Source organism: Copidosoma floridanum, unplaced genomic scaffold (genome assembly GCF_036245765.1).
Source record: "Copidosoma floridanum isolate Cflo_tuat_1 unplaced genomic scaffold, Cflo_Japanese_pri ptg000001l, whole genome shotgun sequence".
NCBI lineage: Eukaryota > Metazoa > Arthropoda > Insecta > Hymenoptera > Encyrtidae > Copidosoma > Copidosoma floridanum.
The window spans coordinates 734,238-754,800 of NW_028321878.1; the positions used below are offsets into that span (position 1 = coordinate 734,238).

At 37.8% G+C, this 20,563-nt stretch overlaps 3 protein-coding genes across 7 annotated transcripts in view; 1 reads left to right on the plus strand and 2 right to left on the minus strand.

Moving 5' to 3' along the window:
• The window catches only part of Trim9 (E3 ubiquitin-protein ligase Trim9), a 129,987-nt gene extending 128,261 nt beyond the window's left edge, over positions 1–1,726 (minus strand). For both annotated transcript variants that reach the window (XM_089593068.1, XM_089593023.1), the window contains exon 1: positions 165–1,726. In XM_089593068.1, the coding sequence (XP_089449194.1) occupies positions 165–689 (525 nt within the window). In that variant the 5' untranslated portion in view covers positions 690–1,726. The remainder of the gene's footprint in view (positions 1–164) is intronic.
• A 2,322-nt stretch (positions 1,727–4,048) lies between these two features.
• Rsf1 (Repressor splicing factor 1) lies at positions 4,049–6,899 on the minus strand. Of its 2 annotated transcripts, none has more exons than XM_014361002.2 (3): positions 6,641–6,899; positions 5,429–5,973; positions 4,049–4,537 (listed from the first exon to the last, which is right to left on the minus strand). In XM_014361002.2, exons 2-3 carry the CDS (start codon positions 5,971–5,973, stop codon positions 4,510–4,512), a joined length of 573 nt encoding a protein of 190 aa, XP_014216488.2. In that variant the 5' UTR covers positions 6,641–6,899; the 3' UTR covers positions 4,049–4,509. The 2 variants fall into 2 exon arrangements, with proteins under 2 accessions (XP_014216488.2, XP_014216487.2); XM_014361001.2 differs by lacking the exon at positions 6,641–6,899 and adding an exon at positions 6,335–6,503.
• A 1,240-nt stretch (positions 6,900–8,139) lies between these two features.
• Positions 8,140–17,397, plus strand: LOC106645203 (uncharacterized). 3 transcript variants are annotated; one of them, XM_089592573.1, is made up of 13 exons: positions 8,140–8,980; positions 10,106–10,190; positions 10,278–10,435; positions 10,512–10,715; positions 10,827–10,851; positions 12,784–13,090; positions 14,194–14,234; positions 14,327–14,574; positions 14,663–15,106; positions 15,377–16,065; positions 16,155–16,273; positions 16,407–16,533; positions 16,623–17,397. In XM_089592573.1, the coding sequence occupies exons 1-13, from the start codon at positions 8,858–8,860 to the stop codon at positions 16,795–16,797; spliced, it is 2,745 nt and encodes a 914-aa protein (XP_089448699.1). In that variant the 5' UTR covers positions 8,140–8,857; the 3' UTR covers positions 16,798–17,397. The 3 variants fall into 3 exon arrangements, with proteins under 3 accessions (XP_089448699.1, XP_089448786.1, XP_089448738.1); XM_089592660.1 differs by having other exon boundaries at positions 14,663–15,082; XM_089592612.1 differs by having other exon boundaries at positions 12,787–13,090.
• The last annotated feature ends 3,166 nt before the right edge of the window (positions 17,398–20,563 follow it).

The following is a 20,563-nucleotide window of genomic DNA, read 5'->3' on the forward strand; positions in this document are numbered from 1 at the left end:
CTACAGATCTCCCCTCTTTGCTCCCACTCGACCCTATCGCCCCTCAATCTCATTCTCGTATTTCGGGAAAGACGAAAAAAAAAGAGCAGTTGGGTAAACAAAATTAATATCGTGGGGGTAAGTAAACATGACAATAAAAAACAAAGTAGTTGTGCCCCCCTCACCTCGCACTGGTCGCAAGCGACAGTCGCCTCCTTTGGCTCCTTCTCGCACATCTGGCACATGAGCTTGACGTTCTTCGCCTCGACGTACTTGTCGACGATTCTCTGCATGGCCCGGTACTTGGGCAAGTTGTGGGCACCGCCATCGTCGAAAAACACCGTCTTTTGGCACACGGGGCACGACAGGCACAGGGTACCCCCGCTCGGCGGGAAGCAGCCCCCGTTGCCCGGGGTGCCCACGTAGCTACCGGGCCTGGACGAGCCCGTCGAGTTGCCGCTGCTGCAGACCACCCCGGAGTCCGTCTCCGAGAGGATCGACAATTTGTCGGCCTCTTGGTCCGAGGCCGCCGAGACCGGGCCGTTGCTGGCAGTGCTGCCGGCGGAACCAGTCGAATCGGCGCTCGAGGATTCAGGGGCCGAGTCCTGGATCCCGACCGCGCAGCCCAGGCACAGGGAGTGCCAGCACGGCAACAGGACCGGCTCGCTGTAGAAGCTCTTGCACGCCGGGCAACGCAACTCTTCTTCCATCGTGATAGATATATATTTTTTTTATGTTGTTCTATCTGACGTTTGTCGGCTTACTTTTACAGCGATTTTATTTTACCCCCTTTGAAAAAGATTTCTTCCACTCTCGAGGATCGATTTTATCCCTCTCGGATCAAGGACGATGACATTTCGCCTGCCTGAGTACTCTTTTCAAATTTATTATAATTTATCACTAATATACTTGATGCTTCGACCAAGTTTTCGAAAGACGCATTGTCGTACGTATACAATGTGGTCACTGTTCGCGCACTTTTTATTAGTCGATTGCACCATCAACCATGTATAAAAAAACACACTCTTACATTTACGCTCACCTACACAAGCACTAGCTAAATAATGGCTTTTTTGATTCTTGCGTGTTGTTCACATATACGATGTCATAATGTATTCAGTATATCGACTTATCTCTGATCCGTGATTGGGTGTACTCGTCTCTCGCGCTTCTTCCACAAGTGGCGCGTTGTTTTCTCTAAGGATTTTCTTACTTCCAATCTTTCGTCGGATCAGTCGGTTTATCCAAAACGGCAATAATCGGCTACTTGACAATATTATATACCTATACGTCTTTATTTATCGCGATGTACAATGAGTACTTGTACGTCATTTAGTACGAAAGTTTCTCACGTCAGGTGCATCAACAGGGTACATACAATAGGTATACTCGGGCGTGGGAACGTGTCCTCGTCGTGCCTAATATGTGTCGGCAGCAACAGCCTGATATATCTTTCCTTATAAATAAGGCCAGGGACGTCCGAGGTTGCTCCGAATTCGTTATGTTGTCCTTAAATTTCCTTGGGGTATGTTGGTCCACCGATGCAGAGGAACCGACGAGTACTTTTTCAGCGACAGCTGCGTCACAATTATTAACGTGTTAATTTTTTAACATCTGATAAAACACACACTTATCTTCTCTTCTTTTTTTTAACAACGCTCATCTCACTGTTGATCTCACTTGGTATTAGGATCTAGCCACTTCCTACGTAGAAGTAGTAAGTAGCTCTGAAAAAACTTGTTTTTTTTTTTTTTTACATCAACCGGCGTATGTTATTAATTAACTGCACGACGGTAAGTATGCGACAATGCAGACACACCTCTCCTCTTACATCTACACGAGAATGAGTTTATAGATTTACCTGAGCCGAATCAAGCAATGTGTGCCACGAAAATTTGTACCATAAAAAAGAGCTCCGAATCACTGCCGCTTGGGCCCAGTTGGTGGGTTCACATCCTCGTATAGGTTCATACGGTGCTCACATACCAATATTGTACCTTTCTCTCCTCCGTTCAGCACTTATTCCTTTCTGTATAATCTTCTCTCTCTTCCCTGATGGCCTCTTCTCGCATTCACACTCGTTGGCTTTACCTGTATAGATACGTACAAAAACTGGTTTTTTGCCGCCTTTTGATCACTCAATGACACTCGTAACATCCAATCACTGCCGTAACGTAATAAGTATATAATATAAGTGTATCGACACTACTACTCCAGTACTAGTTCATGGCTTACGCTCTACTCGGGTTCGTATACTTATACGTTTATGTGGGGTACTTCTCACTAAACGTGCACCATTCAATAATAATGTTTATTTGCATTTAATATTGAATACTGAAAAACACCGACACGAGAGACACAGTCAGAGAATGGAAAGGCACTACGCAAGGGAATATTGTAAACACGCAGGTATAAGTATAAGTTTATTATGTATAGATACGCTAAGAACGGAGTAACGACGTACTTGAACGCCGTCGCCGGGTTGACTGACTCGGTATTACCGCTGGTGCTCTCGCGCCTGCTCTCTCATGCGGCGGCGGCGGCCTCGTCGCTGGCAGCCCTGCATGGAGTCAAAGAACTGCGGTGCTCGCGCCTAAGTATGGCGGCCGCGCTTGTACACCCGATAATCCATAAAAAAAGTGAGTATAAAAATAATGAAACTGACATGCTTTTTACTAAGAAAGTAAAGATACATTTTTTTTTTTTTTCAACGCAATAATAATTAATTTTTTTGCTCAATTTTCAATTGGATGCATTGAATGAACAACTTTCGTTAGGCTTTCGCTTCCGGACACAATATCATTATGACCTTGGAATAAATTAGGAAAAACTCACGATAGTGAGTTCTAGGACTCGGATTATATTACAATTAAGAGGTATCGATCGAGGTAACAAGTATCGATATATAAGTGATTCGACACCCCAACCGAGTGCGATAGCTATATAAATACCACTTCGAAGTAAAATCTGATTCTTCGAGATTTTTTAGAAGACTTTTCCATGTACGCCGTATACAGTATACTATACTACTGGACTTACTGAGGGAGACATAAAATAAAGGTGATATATGGAGATACATACCTACCCTTACGAACTGCACGCTTGCACTCAAGTCCGCAAGTTGACCCCTCGAACGCATGCACGCACTTATACACTAGTGTTTACCGAGTACGAAAATCTTATTTTATACAAATTATTACAATAACGACGACTCCGTTCGATATTTATTTAATCAAAACATTTTTACTGTAATTACAATAGTAGTCAAAATGAACTATTTTCTATCAATCATCGTCTGACGGTAACATGTACATTTTTTTCTTAAAATCAATCATTGTTGAGTTTTCATTTTTGCCGAAAATTTACTAATAAAACTTGAATTGGATTAACTGCGAGACTAAGTTTTAGTAATGATTTTTATCTGCAAAATTACGTCTTTTCGCGTAAATGTAAAAAAAAAAGCTTTTATTTATTTTACCTTGTACTTATGATCTTTATATTTGATTTCAACGTAAAAACTAATCGTACATAATAGTGACCTTGTAGTGGATATTTTATTTTAAAAATGAATTAATGTATATTCTGACAAGTGAAAAATGTGTTCAATGAACAAATTTTACTTAAGAAAATCTGAGATAGAAAAAAAAAAAAAAAAAAAAAAACTGGTAACAGAATGATTGGATTTTAATGCGCGTTTTGTTGTAGCATCGTTTATAAGATTTTTTAGTGTGGGAGAGTTTATTATTTTAACTATAGACGTGTTCGTAGATGGTAATTTAATTTTAACATAGTATTATAGTATGTATCATGTTGAAAAGCACATTTCCATTTCATTCATGTGTATTCAATTATTGAATATTGAATTTTAAGTTTATTATTTCGTCCATAAAAATCATTAATTATTGTATTATTTTTTTAAGTTATGTTGTAACTCAAAAATTCGTAACTTAAAATAATTGAGAGAAATAAAAAAGTATGGATCTAGTGAACTAAGGAATGTCTAATGGAAACCATTTTTTTTTTCAATAAAACATTATTTATTTGGAATTAAATATTAAAATTTGACAGTTTCAAAGCTATGAATATCATCAATTAGCTGAGCAATAAGAAACAAAAGTTTATAATTATTCGTAGAAATACAGGAAAACCTAATCCAAACTTATCTATGATTCTCTTAGATAAAAAGTAAATGTCTTACAAACAGCTTGACTAATTTAATTTCCCAGAGTTATGAGATAGATATATGTAACTCTATTTTAGCTGCTTCATTAAATCAGTCTTTACAAATTTTTGTTGTAATTTCATAATTACTTTATTTATGTATAAAAATGTGTCTAAAAAAATCTTGTATACTGAATAAGACTTTAAAAATACAAAAAATTATATCAAAGCACAATCATAAATAATTAATTTTTATATGTACACATTGCTGCGCAAATTAACTTAAATGATGTTGTTGTTGGTGTTGATTTATTGTTGAGTGTGCAGCCATTAGCTTGCAGATTGACATGAAAAGGTTGCGCAGTTCGTTTATGTACATTCACGAAGATGACGTTGACTGTGAACATGTAAAAAAAATTTCTTGTTATGGTATTGTATAATAAATACATTTTAAGTATTTAACTACTATTGGACAGTTCTAGCCTTAGAATAAATAAAAAATTTCCTTTTTTTACAAAATTATTTATACAATTTTTTCAGTAGTTTTTATACTTATCCACTATTCTCGTACTTATGCATGTATACAAATCTATAGAGATATGTAGGTGTATCACCATCACCACTAAAAGTCTCTTTTTTTCTAACTGGAACTTTCTTCAGATTCCACACTTTCTATTACTGTATTGTTACTTAAAATTAAGATTTATTAGATTTCTATTCCAAAAAAAAACCAAAAATTTGAAAACAAACTTGTGCTTTCATAGCCAAATATTTTAAGATACATTGAAATTTTAATAAATTTAAACATAAAATTTTTCAGTGTTGTAAAAGTTTTAACATCTCAAATTTATGAAAATTTTGTTTTCTTCCAGAGATTTTGTTGAGAGAAATCTGTTGACTGGTGGACTAAAAATCTTAGCTCTGGGCAACAAAAAAGTATCCAAAAAGAACTGAGAAAAATTCAATTTGGGAAGTAATGTACAACCTAATTTGAAAATATATGAGACTGACAATAAAAATATACCTATAGGATAAGTTGATGGATAAGCAAAAGAAATTAAATACATGTGAGAAGATGAATCTGACAAAAAAATAAACTATTAAAATATGAATATAATTTGGAAAAGTAAAATTTGAGAATGTATAACATGAATGAAAATATATGATGAAATTGAGAATATAAAATTAATCTTTAAATAAAAAGCAGTAAGTTTATCCTCATACTAGTCTAAAAGCTATGAAAGACAATCAAAATCGAAACATAAAAAAGCAAGGTCATTTTTTTCACCTCACACGTCCAGCAGGGGAACGACTTCGGTATCTTGTATCTCGTGTATTTCTGCCACTGTAATAACTGGAGCCATCATTTCCATTGTAACCATCTTGATTATATGAATTTGGTGCACCATAACCAAAGCTTGGAGCACTGTGATGTTGATTATAGTATCCACTGCTACTGTTGGTTCTACCTGTATAATAACTATCTTGTTCATATCCACCAGCAGCGTTATTTGCTCTGTAGCCACCACGAAAGCCAAATCCTCCTCTACCAGGTCCTCTAGTCTTAAATCCACCTCTTCCTCCACGACCTCTTCCTCGAGAGATTTCAACTCTGAGCTTTGTTCCCATGATCTCTGTACCATTCATATTGCTGCATGCCGATTCTGCCTCATCCATATTGAAGTATTCTATGAAGGCAAAGCCAGGTGGATTGAATGCAACCCATACTTTATTTAGCTTACCAAACTTTTCAAATTGCAATTGCAGATCTTCTTTTTTGATACTTTCAGTCAGTCCACCTACATATACCCTTGCATATCCATCTGGAGTCATCTACAAAAATAGTAATTTCATCAACATGTATCATTTGAAGGTGCAAGGGAAGTTTCTACCAAAAGACATAATTAGTCAAGTGTAATAAGATTAATTTTTTAAAAGGTTGTTTACCATTGATGATATGGAATATCTAGATTGTTAAGTTAGTGGCCCATTAAATAGCAATTAAAAAATGATATTTGATATGATAAAGGTGGAATAATATAAAACTATTAAATGAGAATGTTGTTGTAGTAACTTAGATCAACACAAGCAAATGTGTAACGAGAAGCGTGACAACAGAGAGTTAATAGTTTGGTGTGAAAATTATTAAGAGAGATAAATCATGTACATGAAGTAAGTATAAGGTAAAACTTACAATTATTTATAAGAAACGAAGAATCGTGATCTAACGAGGATGGGAGAAAAACGCTGCTCCACCGAATCTTATATACTCAAGAAAAACTTGGCTGCTGCTGGGAAGTAAGTAAGTATACAAGCGGTGGCGTCACAAGCTAAGTATACCTAAATTTTAAATCTGAGATACCCAACAGTGTTACCGACGCGAGTAAGTACTTATACGTACAAGTGTAGATATTTTTTGCTGATGATGGGTATAGGCAATGGAATGCCTAACAAATATCAAAGTCTTCAGCGTATGTTATTATTGAGAACTCATACATACTATCACTCTCAGCAAGGACTGAAGCACTAAGTACAAGTGGGGTCCAGTGTCCAGTGGCGGTGACCCGGTGACGATGGACGTGAAGAAGATCACTAAGTTACACGTACATCTTACTGCATACACACAAAAGTCGTATGAACATTAAGCCGGCTCCACGGTCCACGTCCATGTGTCCACAGTACACTAGACTGGCAGAAATTCGCGACCCCTCCGTGGGTTGAGTGACACTGGAATCATGCACACTTCAGTACGTGACTTCAGTGTCACTCAACTCGTGGGAGGGGTCGGCAATATGTACACCCACACTCGAGTCCACTAAGTCCATCCACCCATCGGTCCATGCTGAATATTATAATCACTAGAAAAATTTAAAAAAAAAGAAAAATACGAATGGGAACAAGAAGTAGCCAGGGTCCGTACCATATAACTTTTTTTTGCTTTGCAGGCCCATGTTATAACATAGGCCCGCGAAGCTAAAAAAAGTTATATGGTACGGCTCCAGGAGAGTGAGAGTACATTTGCAAACGATATTTATTTATTACTTTTTTTTTTCAACGTTATCGAATTCTCACAGTTTTAGTTAAATCTTCTGATTCAAAGCAACAATGCACGAAAATTCTTAATCCACTTGTTGCATTTAATAAGTTTATCGAAAATATTGTTTTTTTTTTTTTTTTTTTTTTTCATGTACAACAAAAAAAAAAGTATTTGAACTTGCTCTGAAGATAAAAAAACTTGTAAGGATTTTAGGTGACGATGTGACCAATAACCGAATCATTCATCCGTCACCGCCAGGATGAATTTGTCGCTTTTTTGGCGAATATACGATCATGTGTATGTCTAATATTGGACCCCGTGACAGGGGGCCCGTGTAGACAAATTTTACGGAGTGTCCATGGAACGTGTTATACACATGGATTGTTTAACGATCTGCAAGCGAGATTTTTTTAGTATGTCTATAATTTGAGATAACATTTGCGGCAATATTAGAATTTATCGAAATTCGACCTTTAAGAAAATGGATCCATGGCCAATTTTCAAGTAGAAGGTAAATTTTAATCTTGCCGCAAAGGACGCGGTACCATACAACTTTTTTTCTATCCGTTGGTCAAAGTTGCGGCTGGTTTATATAAAATAAACCATATGACACTACTTAAATACCAACAAACTCTTCACCACAATGAAATATAACAAAAATATTTCGGATCTTTTCGAATCCTGTGGTTTTTCAATTTTGAAGAGAAAGGCGGCTGGTTCAGATTTTCTACCACCCTTGGGACTCAGCTCTTGGCCGATGAAGATCGGCGGAGGTATCGCTGTCATCGGCATCATCGCTTGAGAGACCTATACTTTCGCAGCTTTCTAAATTTGCCACCTTACGTAAATTCATCATTGGTAATTGGCGCTTCGCCTAAGTTCTAATTGTCACTTTACTAGTTCTAATCCCAATCAGTCCCAATTCCCAATTCCAAATGTTCCAATAGTGTCGAGTGTCGAGACGAGTCGAGTCGATATGTCGAGAGTGTATAGTGGTGGTTGTGACGCTTGAGGTAGTAGTGGAGGATAGCATTGCAGCAAAGAACAATTGCGTTAAATTGTAGTACGAGAAGCTGTGGCACTGCGAAACAAACTGTGAACTTGTTAAATACGCGTACATATATATATATACGTACATGTATGAGAAGAACAGTGAAGCCAGTGAACATTGTTGATTGTTCGCTGATTCGCTCCCTTTCAAGTTTCAGTATATTTCGGTGAATTAGTTGCGGCCATTGCACTTATCCCTTAGATTAATTCTCAGCCAAGCATGATAGTTATACGACGGTAAAGAGTTCGTGTGCCTCGTAAATCCCAATCATTTAACAAGTGGTTCTAGTTCGTTGTCAACCCCAAGTAAAAATTTAACTTTGGGTGAAGAAACAAGATAAAAACTACGTAATACCTGCCCTTCGTACCCACCCTGCAGTAAGTACGGCTCAAAACTTGGGTGCATGCTTACAGTTCTGCAGGCAGGCTCTCATCCCGGTACCTCGGTACATCTTACCTCCCCCAACAGCCGATAATCCAATTAGATCCTCACCCCATCCTCGTATTTTCCGGCGCTCCATATTACCTAGAGTAAGTACATACACACGTACTTACGCGTAGCAGCACCAATACAGCATCAACTACCGGAGCTACAACGTATACAAGTCGTTGCACCGCCGCCTCGCCAAAATGGCTGACATCGAAGGCAAAAAACTGACCGAACTCCGTGTCATAGATCTGAAGACTGAACTCGAGCGACGGGGTCTCGACAAAACAGGAAACAAGGCCGCTCTCCTCGACAGACTTTCTAAGGTTATTTTTCTCTCTTCTCCATGCGTGCTCTCATTTTTATGTCTGAAATTTTTAAGCACGACGTGGGTACTCACCCTCGTGCTCCCTTCCTATATTAATTGTTATTCCCTCGTATATACTGCCTGCTTATCTTTATCCAAAATTCAGCTTTTTTTTCTCGACTCTGTCTAACATGTACCCTGCAATGTTGATAAGTGCTCTCGTGATATAATGGCTAATTAAAAGCTAATTAAGTACATATTTATTTTTGATATGCCTTTATTCCTCGTTTTACCCTTACAGTACTTTACATCCATGTACAGGAACAGTTTGGAATCTTAATCCTGTAACCGAATTATTTAGGAATGATAATCATGTCATGTACATATGTATAGTGCACACAGTCCTAGAGTCGTTCAACTAGAAGAAAAAGTACGTGTAACATAATGTGATTGAGTCCGTGGATAATTAAAATATCATAACAATCGCGATGAATAAAATCTACTTATATTATACACTATTTAAATCACAAGTATCTATCTGAACCAACTGTTTGTTAATTTTGATTTACATAAATACCCAATTACGTGCCAATAAACAGTGGTTCTGAATTTTAGTTCATTACTTCTTACATACCGCCGTACAACCACGTGGTTGCAAAATTCTAGCAAATACAAGTAGGCTATTGAGCCTACCCTGTAAGGTCTACGGACACATTCCGTTAAAGGCCATGGCCCCCTTATGATCACGGATTCAGAACTCTCCTGAGGCTATAGAAATGAATGATTACTTATATATTTAAAGCTTTATCTTAATAACTTACAGTAGTAGCCAAGAAAGCCCCAAACACTAGTTTAAGAGATTTCATACAAAAATATATGAGCCTATTGTGGAATAATTAGCACAGAGGAATAGACAAAACCTCTCCCGCCTAGTTGTTTTAATTTAACTTCAACTTATTTTATTATTTCTGTATCTGTGTTGTATGTTCTGTTATTTACTACATTTTTTTTTTTTTTTTTTTTTTTTTTTTTTTTTTTTTTTATCATTTACATGGTATACTGGAAGTAGATAAGTACTAATAGTAGAGTTTATACACCATTTTGTATTAAGTCGTTGACAATTTTTTTTATTTGACACATCCAGGCCATCATTGATGAAGGCGAAAATCCAGATGAATATTTGATAGTTCCGTCTGGTGGAGTCAGAGCTAGCCCTAAAAAACCAATTGGTATATATATAGACTTACATTTTATTCACTGTGTTCTAAGAAAAGTTTCCTAGTATGGTACTTATTATTTGTATTTAATCATTGCAGACAGTTCAATTTTGATAGAAGAAGCGTTAGAAACTGATATTCACAAAAATGAGTTGGACAGTAAAATAGATAACTCTGAAAAATCTGCATCAAATACAGTTGACAACACCGAAGAGCTAGTTATAAATATTTCTGCTCATCCAGATGAATTTGAAATGGTACACAAGCATTTGTTTTATTTTTTGTTGTTTGAACTTTTATACTTACACACGATTCTATTTGTATATATCAAAGGAATATCAAGAAACTGAGCAAGAACAAGAGCAAGAACCAACTGTCACAACTACAAGTGAAGAAGAGCCTGCTTCTAATAAAAGAACATTTGTGTCTGAAGATGAATCTAGCAATATTTCTGCTGTTGAAACTAATGGAATTGATAACGAAGATTCAATTAATTTGACAATTGGAGAAGATGAAGAAAATCTTCTTGCTGAAGAGGTATGATATTTTTCTATAATTTACATATAATATTTGTGTATTTTATTTTATTTATATATGTAGTTGTTTATTAAATACACTTAACATGTACTTTGGATGTTTGATTTTCAGGCAGAGTCAATTGATAGATCAAAAGGTAAGTTCATATTTGCTATGTACTGTAGTAATGTAATATGTAATTTATAAAAAAGAAAATATTTTTACATTTTATTATAAATAATTTTATTCTACAAATGTTAGTGATGGGTAATAACATTTTTTTAAATTTCAATTTATTAATGTAATGGGTACCCTAAATGTCATTGGCATTTATTTTTTAATGTGATGTAGAGTATTTTATAAAAATATAGACTAAACATGTTTGTTTTTGATATTTTATAGTTCTTTAAATGATAACTATAATTAAAGTATGCTCTACAAAAAATATAGAAATTTAATTGCAATTTGTAATTAAATTTTGTTTAATGACCCATTACTCTTGAATTTGTAATTTAAACAAAATTAATTACCCATTCTTTTTTTAATTTGTAGAATAAACAATTGCTTGTGTAATTTTTTTTATGAAAATTTTTAATTACAAATTGTAAAAGTAATGGGTAATGAAAAACTTAAATCGAAATTATGAAATGCAATAAATAATTTCGTTTTCTTAAATGAACAATTCATAAAGTATTTATATAATAGGTATTAGACTGCTTGCAATTTTAGCAACCCTGAACACATCTAATACTTTTTGTCTGCTTCAATCTTTGGTGAGCTTGAAAGCTGAACGGTTTTAAACTAAACAAGTTTCCTAAATTTTTGAATAAATACACTTGTTTTACAATGAACTCAAATATTGATGTGTAAATAATCAGGTTGCGTTAAGCCTTTAAAATACTATTAGTTTTTTTTTTTTTTTTTTTTTTTTTTTTTTTTTTTTTTTTTTTTATCATATGGCAAGATATCATTAGTTATTATTGATTATGGAAGTTGCATTTTAATGTTTTACAATACGAACTGTACCCAAGTTAAAGCAGAAAATATTTGACAACGTAACCACCAATATTGAAAGAACTTATACTAGAAAGAGATAAAAAATATACCGCTGTAATGAAGATTGAGTCAGCTTTGGCTTCTGTTGTGGATCTTGACTAAACAAAGTAATTAGGAGTGATTATTCTTCCCTGTGGACTATCCTCTTGAGATTGGACAACAATGATGACTACGAGAATCACAATCTTTCAACGAGATTTAGTTTCACAGCTTATGCAATTTTGACGTGATATTTCTATGAAATTTAATTACATTATGATTTTAAAGTTTGTTACAGCAGAGAAAATTACAGATATGATTTAACCTTTGATTGAGATATCAATACAAATTTCGTAATGCAATCGATTAACTAACATACACTGTACAGATGCATCGCTGGATAACTTTTGCATCGTTTACTAGTCTATCAAATATTTATAAACCAGTTTTTGAATTATCCCTGAAAAACTGTTAATCTACATGTTCTGATTCAGAAAATGACATAAGTAAAGGCAGACGTGTGTTTTGAACTAGTTAGTCACGGGCTTTTTCTAAGCATGAACCTATTGGTTTTTTCTTTTCTTAAAATTCATGGAAAATAATTTATGTGTGGCTATCAGAAGTGCTTTTTTTAAGCTGAACAGGTGCCTGATCCTCTAATGATGGCACGCCAGTTTCCCTTTCTAGTTTCCCATCTTGTTACAAACAAATGGAGCTCTTCCAGTGGAATGAATGGTTATTAGTTATCAAGGCCAGTTTTTCAAAGGACATTAACGAAATAAAGAATAACGAATAAAATACCGCATTAGGGTGTAAAAAACAGGAAGTTGTTCTCTCTGCTCTGTGTGTCGAGTCTCGCTGTCCCAGAAGTGGGCATCTATATGCGGTGTCCAGAACGTTAGTTAGGAAGCTAGAATTTTTTAAGGTTTAGTTAGATAGGGAGGATGTTGAGAAAAAAATTGATAGCGAGAAAAAGAAAAAAGGGAGGAAGAGAGCGAGAAAGATGCAGACAGAGCAAGAGAGAGTGACCGTTATGCTACCTTGATTGTCCCAGCAGATGGAGGCGTTAAAAAACGATTGGAAGAAAGTGACAATGTCAGCGTAGGCAGCAACAACAACGACAGCAACAGCAGTAGTGGTACCAACAACAATAACAACGGCAACAGCACTACCAGCAGCAGCAACGCCAACAAGAAGGGAGACTCTAAAGGGAGCGGCAGAGCAGAGGCAGGCGCCAGCAGTGGAAGTAACACCGGCACCAGCAGCAACAAGGAAGGAAGCTCGATCTCGACCTCGGCAGCTTCATCAGGTGCCAGCGCGACGAACCTCAAAAACAAGCCAGATGGAGAGGGATGCAAGAGGTTGGTCTCACATTCGCTAAACGGTTCACAGTACTGCAGTTTAGCCTGCGATCGGACGTCTGCTTAAGGGCCACATATTGGCTCAGCTAGCAAAGGCCTTTTCAGCTCAAAACAAATCGAAATCATCGTTCAATCGATCAAATCCTAGTCACAGTGTGCGTCAATTTTGTTTCGACAAGAAAAGTAAAAAAATCACTCCAACGAATCACACCAATGATGACCTCTTTTGATGACGATGCTGACAATGAAGATGATAATATTGAATGGAGATAATGATGATCCACTGAATTTGAGAAACAGAACATTGCCAAGTGAAGAATCGTCATGATCCCAATTTTAAAACCTACCAGTTATATTTTTACGTGTATACGTTTATTTCTTTATATTAATATTTATACACACCTGGTTATGTGTGTATAATACATCAATACAACATTTTTAGTGTATCTAAGTTTTACGTTTGAACCCGACCCAATTGGGGTCTGTTACTAATTTGGCAAATATGTTGTGTATTTAAAAACATGACCAATAACTTGCAAAACATTCTCATTTTTCTCGCGGCGATTAAATTTTAACCATGTCATAATTTTTTATAAAAAAAATTGTGGTCATTTATTACGTTCATTGACATTTTTAAGACAGTTTAGTTGATGAAAATTTTTTTGTTAAACTTTTTATTAACTTGATTTTACAACTATCAGCTATTCTTTTTTTTTTTTTTTTTTTTTTTTTTAAATTATGAGGTAAATAATTATTAAATGATAAATAATAAATTAAATAGTCTAATGGACCAGTAAAATAGTAAAATATAGAAATAGTGATAAACGCTGAAGAAAAATGTTTTTGATATGGCAATGTTGATAGAGAATTCGAAATTTATATCGAATATGCTGTTAGCAGTGTAAAAAAAATTATAAAAACCTATTTGTCAACATATGACTCCTGTTATTCTTTTTTATAGCGATTGATACTCTTTTAAAAATATTGTTAATAATAATGATCATTGATTTTGTCTTTTTACAAAACAAATGATTATTTGCTCTAATTTTTTTATTCAAGCAATTTCAGGAAAACATGTTCATTTTTATGTTTGTTTTTTACAGCAGTGATACAGCAAACAAAAGCTCAAAAAAAGACGAGAAAAGTGAGTTAAAAAAATGAATTATTGTAAAACGCTATTGAGCGGGAATATACATATGAGATCAGATGATTAACCTTTCAATATAATTATTACAGTTTCACCAAATGCTAGCAGTAGAAATCTCTGGGTTTCTGGATTGTCTTCAACTACTCGTGCAACCGATTTAAAGCAAATATTCTCAAAATATGGGAAAGTCATTGGAGCAAAAGTGGTTACTAATGCCAGAACTCCTGGAGCTCGTTGCTACGGCTACGTCACAATGTCAAGTAGTGACGATGCCGAAAAATGTATTGAACATTTGCACAGGACAGAGCTTCACGGAAGACTCATATCTGTTGAAAAAGTATGTTTTTTTTCTTTTTCTTTTTCTTCTTGTTAGTACAAATACGATCAATACGAGCTAAAATATATGTATACTCGGCGTAAAATAGGCAAAAGGTGATTCTCAACAAGGTCATAATCGCAAGCGAGAATTATCAAGCAGCAAGACAGATAAAAAGGATGAAAAGGAAAAAGCCAAGGAGTCGGAAACTGTAGAGAAAGAAGACGACGAAAAAAATCCGGAGGCTGATGGAGAAGAGGGTGGGAAAAAGAAAAAAAGTGACGAGTCGTCCAAAGAAGCGGACAGCAAGGCAGGAGCCGAAGAGTCGGCCACTGAGAGAGAAAAACGAGAAAACAGTTCTGAAACAAAGGACGAAGGATCTCTGAAGGATTGCGACACGCGGTCAAACAAATCTTCCAGCAAAAAGTCGGATCGAGAGCGTGGCAACAGTCGAGAGGACAAAAAACGCTCGTGGGATAGATCGCGCACTTCCAGATCCAAGAGTCGAGAGCGCACCCGTAGAGATAACGTACTATCTTTTGATAAAATAAAAGTATATATTTGTGTATAAGTATACGTCTATTGGTTAAAAATTTGCGTCACTTGGCGCCAAAGCAATCATTCGCCAGCATGCTGTAGTCGCTTGATTAAAACATCACAGTAACCGCGTATGAAAACTAACAATAAGCACCCATTGACGCGCATATATTCCAAGCCATAATCGCGGCGACAGCAGCAGCGGCAGCGAGTGAACCGATGTTGGCTGGGCAGCGACTAAAATGGGACTCTTTGTTTGTTTGTGTTCTCGTTCCGACCCGACCAGGAGGAGCGCGAGAGACAACGTCTGCGAGAAAAGGAGCGCCTTCTGCGCGAAGAGAAGCGCCGCCGACGCGAGGACATTGAGCGCCAGCGAGCAATAGAGCGCGAAGCCGCTCGGCTGGAGCGCGAGCGAGAGAAGCTGCGTCTGGAGCGGGAGCGCATCGAGCAAGAGAAGGTAGAGCTGCTGCGGCTGGAGCGAGAACGAGAGGTGCTCGACGAACGCAAGAAACTGGAGCGCGAACGCATCGAGCTGAAGCGAACTCAAATGCGTGTGGAAGAGAACCGCCGGGGCATTGGGCCACCGCCACCACCTTCAGGATCCTCGTCGGGCATCAAACGTGGCGGTGGAGAGAGGCCACGCGACACCTACGAGCCCGAGCGCAAGCGGCCAAACACTGATCGCAGACACAGTTCGGAGCGTCCCCCGGTCGGTGGAGGTGGTAATCGGCGCATGGACTCCTCGGGGCCGGGTGGAGGACGTTACGACACCGGGCGAGCCAAGGACCAGGGCCCACCTGTGCACAAGCCTGGCTTCAAGCGCGCCAATGACTTTAATCCTCGCAACAACCCCCGCTCGGACGATCAGTACGAAATGTCCGGTCGGCCGGCTGGCAACAGAGACGGCATGATGCGCAGGGATGTGGGATCGCGACCCCATCAGAACTCTATGGACAACCGACCCATGAAGGACAGGTGCGTGTCGAGTGTAGTTTTTTCGACCTTACCTTACACTCATTCGTCTTATTTTTGTCTTCCGTTCGTGATTCGAATATTTTACACAGGTACGAACGTCCCTCGGGATTCAATCGTGAACGCGAAGTTCATCGGTCGGATGACAGCCACCGAGGTTCTAGGGACAACCACAATAATCGTTTCGACAATTCAAAGCCCGGCAATCCACGTAAGTTGTATTTTACGCATCTTCAAACTCTCGTGCATTTCACATTTATACAGAATTGTTGTAAAATGTGCGGCATGATAATTACTTTTTATGTTTTAAATTGTAATTTGAACGAATTTTCAATATTATCAAGGAGATGGACGTTACGTGGATAATAATCGGCAAACTGGATGGCATTCTGGACCCCCGTCCAAACCATTCAATTCCATGAATAATCGGAATGAACAGTCGGGCTGGAATAATCGAAATTCAGATTCGAGGTACTTAATGAGATCTTTGCATATTGTTAATTGCATTTATAAGTTAATAAAACACAGTAACGAGTTATAACATGAAAAAAATCTTACAGACCCAACAATAGATGGAACTCCAACATAGGAGGAAATAATATGGGACACCAGCGATCACAGATGTATCAAGGTGGTGGACCTTCACAGTCATATGGAATGTCACAAGGAAACAGCGGTTCCTATGAAAGATTTGATCCTTACAAAAATAACATGCAAAATATGAGAAAGTACTGAGCTGGAAAAAATGTAATTAACAACTTAGCAAGTAATATTTTACACTAGGGATAAGAATGCAAAAAAAAGATTCGCAATTATGTAATTGAAACTCTTGATTGTTGACTAAATCATACTTCTTGAACCAATGGCCAATTTTTAAGTCTTACTACAAACGAGAACTGATTTTTTTTTTTTAAATCTTATGATTCGCACAGATTTAATAAATGATACGGGACTGTATGAAACTGTCATGCGATTGAATTTTTTAAGCATACTCCACATAGGTTTAGCTGTACATCAATCGGCAGTTCAAATATACTTGATATCTAAAAGTTATCATCCAACAAGTGTAGGTCATTATGTAATATGCACAATTAAGATGTACGTATTTACAATAACAACAACAACAAAAAAGCATTGAATTGAAATGCTTCACTAAAGAAAATTGTAATTGTAATTATATTGGTACTTGTCCGAGTAAGAATATTATACTTCAACGGAGTAAAGTCGATGTATAATTGAAGATATAGACATTGCCGAGGAATATAGATGCCACATACTTCCGAGATGTAAAAACAATGATTCATACAAATAATAATAAAATACACTATTAGTATTGAAAAATGGTTTATTATTTATTATAAACGTAATTCGAGGAGGCTGGAGCGAGATGTAGAGGAATGCGGAAGTTGCTGTCGCAATGAGCGCTCTTAGTCGCGGCCAAAGAGCGAATCTTATTTCTGTAGGTATGTAAAAGCTACTCACGGGCCAGAGATGTGACGAATCGGCGGTGTCGGCAGCGAGTGGCCATCACCGCCAGAGCCGAGTAGGGATAAGCACTTTCCCTTACGGACAGGCGCCTCCTCGGCGCTCCGACCAAAGACATGCAACTTCGGAGAAAGAAAGAAAGAAAGAAAGGAAGAACACGAGCGGCACAAAGTGTGTCGAGGTCTTTTCACGGGCAGAGTCTGCCGGTCCGCGGCATCGGCGCGAGAATCAGTCAGGTCGTCGCGACGAGCGCGAGCGGAACTTCCGCACGTCCTATACAGTCCCCATTGGAGTGGCCGTGTAACAGCAGTTGGGCACCCTCAAGCCCAGCTCAAATGCGAGCCGGAGCCGATCCGATCCTTTGTCAGTGCTCGTCTAAACTACCTCCACCCACATTACCCTCACCACGATGAAGTCCCCCATCAGTAAAAACGCAGCGGTATCGGTACTGGCAGGTGAGTACCAGAATACACATACGCGACTTGAGAGCATTTGAAAATTGGCGCTCGTTGAAACTATACACGGGCGTACATACGTATGTATACGAGCTTTTTAAGTGCATTTTATCATCAAGTGCATCACGCGTCTTGAAAGCCTTATGATCGGTAACGCTGACTCCGAAATAAATTCAATACCGTACGCGTCTTACATTTTGGAGCCCGTGTGCACGCAAACTAATCGAACTGTTGCTTTTTTCGCGAAAAACCGCCGGTCTCGCCGTAACATCTACAGTGGCTGGGCTTTATCTTGCCGATGTGTACCGTTATCAATAAGCTCGAACAGCGACCAAGTGCAAAAAAAAAACAAAGTCCCGATGCAGCTGCTCACTTTAATCTAGTACAAGATTCTCCGTGAAATCCGTTAAATAACCGATTGCAGCTCGCCTTTCCATGCAATATACGCGCGCTTGGCTTGTACATCGGATTTTGCTTTGCGCGATTCAGCCGATTTTTGCGCTGCTCGTTATTCCCGAACTCCGTGCCCTGTTTTGCCTGTCACATAAATTTTTGCGCATGTAAAAAAAAAAAAAAAGAAAAAGAAAAAGTGATATTATATTCGATGGTTTGGCGAGCGCTCTCCCCCAGCACAATAGAGGTAAAAGAAATCGGAGCGATCGAACGAAATACCCACGCTCCATCGGTCAGGCTCTCTCGCCTTTCTACATGCGCGGGCATAATACACCCGTATCCGTAGGTGTACATGTCTCGGATTTTTAATTTTTACATCTTGGTTCGTCATCTTTTTTCTCTTCTTTTTTTCCTTATGGTATTACTCTGACCGAGAAATCCAAAATCGCCGAGTCTCCCTTGAAAGCACATGCACTTTAAGCAAAATGGCAAAAATGGTCCTCTTGTCAGTGCAATCGCGGCAACGTAGCGACCGCGATGATGATGATGAACTTGTTTATTTGTTCAGTTAACCGTATACCGTACATATAGATGTACAATAACATATAGGTATAGATATAATGAAAGTACCAGCTGACCGGGCAAAAACCGATTTTCCCGAGTGAAATTTATTTTTCGAAAGAGAGAGAGAGAGAGAGAAAGAAAGGATGATCGACAAAGAAAGAGAAAATCCAGAGCTCGCTTTCACACGGGAACGTAAAAAGAGATACATACCCACGAATCGCACCATCCTACACCGCGTGTGTGTATATATATATATGTGTGTCGTAGAGGATGTTGTGTGTTTGCGCTCTTCTCGCGAGCGCGCACGTAATGTATGGTTCGGTAAATAAAAGTGAGACCGGTCTCTTTTTTTCGAGTGTGCCGAGTAGGTATGCATGCATGTATATGGTGAACCGCCTCTCTTATCGACGTCAGAGAGCAACGAAATCTCAAAAGTGTAACGCAACCCGAGAGAAGACGATACGTGCATGTACTTGCACCGCATACATACACACACTATGATCTCGCCATGTAATGCTTATTGAACTTTAAGTCGTTTTATTTCAAATATAATGGTTTGTCTATCCATCTGTATCTCTCATTTTGATTTAGTTGGATTTTCTAATTTCTATAAAGTAAAATCAGTACATCATCAATATCGTTTATCAGTTGACAATCATCCATTGCTACGTACCACAAAACACTCGTTTCGTTAAAATCTGATGGTTCTTTTACAATTGTTTTTTTTTTTTTTTTTTTTTTTCTTCAGTTTTACGGCAACACGCGTTTAAAGTACCTATACAGGTGCACAACATTCGTCAGTTTTATGAAAACTAGATTTTAACTCGGTGGTGGGAATCATTCCCAACTCACCAACCTACTTTTTTTTCAAGAGTAGGTAGGTATGTTGTACATTACTCGATTCGCGGAACACATAAGCATATATACACGTGTATGAAAAATTGTGAATAATACCTGTGTGCACCTATACTTGTATACTTATAGCTCTCTCAGGTTTGAATGAAAAGACCCGGCGTGTCGGCTCAAATTAGCTTTGTCGTACTTACCGATCATACATACAGTGTGTACATATATTATGTACCCACGAACGAAACATATAATGACAATAGGAGGATGCATGTGAGTCTCTATGGTATGGTATGTATATATATATATATATACAGGTGTTTGACGCTGTATACTTACGCGCTCGCCATCGTCTTCGAGCGATGAATCGGTGAGCGAAAGAAAGGCCAGGTAAGCGCACTTTCTCGCTCGAGTAGCTTTCACCGTCGATGAAGCACGAGGCCAAGTTAGCCTTTTAGTTTTATACATGTATACACACACACACACACACCTATACGTATCATTTACGCGTATACGCACACACACGCACTTTATAATACGTTGTGTACGTACACGTGTATGCAAAATAGCAATAATTACGTGTATTAATGTGCGCGAAGGTGCCTTGTTTCGGCTCCGTTCCGAAAGTATAACGTTTCTATATGACATTGCGTGTGTTTGAAAACTATGATTTAATTTAAAAAAAAAAAGTTCACCTAAACCGGTTTCCATTAGAATAGCACGTGGGATGTTTACGTGCCCAGAATTCATTATTCCTA

Excerpts from the sequence above, each read along its gene's own strand:
- Rsf1 (XM_014361002.2), bottom strand. The coding sequence starts at position 5,973 with ATGACTCCAGATGGATATGCAAGGGTATATGTAGGTGGACTGACTGAA. Across the intron at positions 4,538-5,428 it reads TCCCCTGCTGGACGTGTGAG|TCAACGTCATCTTCGTGAAT; the intron begins GTGAAAAAAATG and ends ACATGTTCACAG.
- LOC106645203 (XM_089592573.1), top strand. The coding sequence starts at position 8,858 with ATGGCTGACATCGAAGGCAAAAAACTGACCGAACTCCGTGTCATAGAT. Across the intron at positions 16,274-16,406 it reads TTCAAAGCCCGGCAATCCAC|GAGATGGACGTTACGTGGAT; the intron begins GTAAGTTGTATT and ends AATATTATCAAG. Across the intron at positions 16,534-16,622 it reads AATCGAAATTCAGATTCGAG|ACCCAACAATAGATGGAACT; the intron begins GTACTTAATGAG and ends AAAATCTTACAG.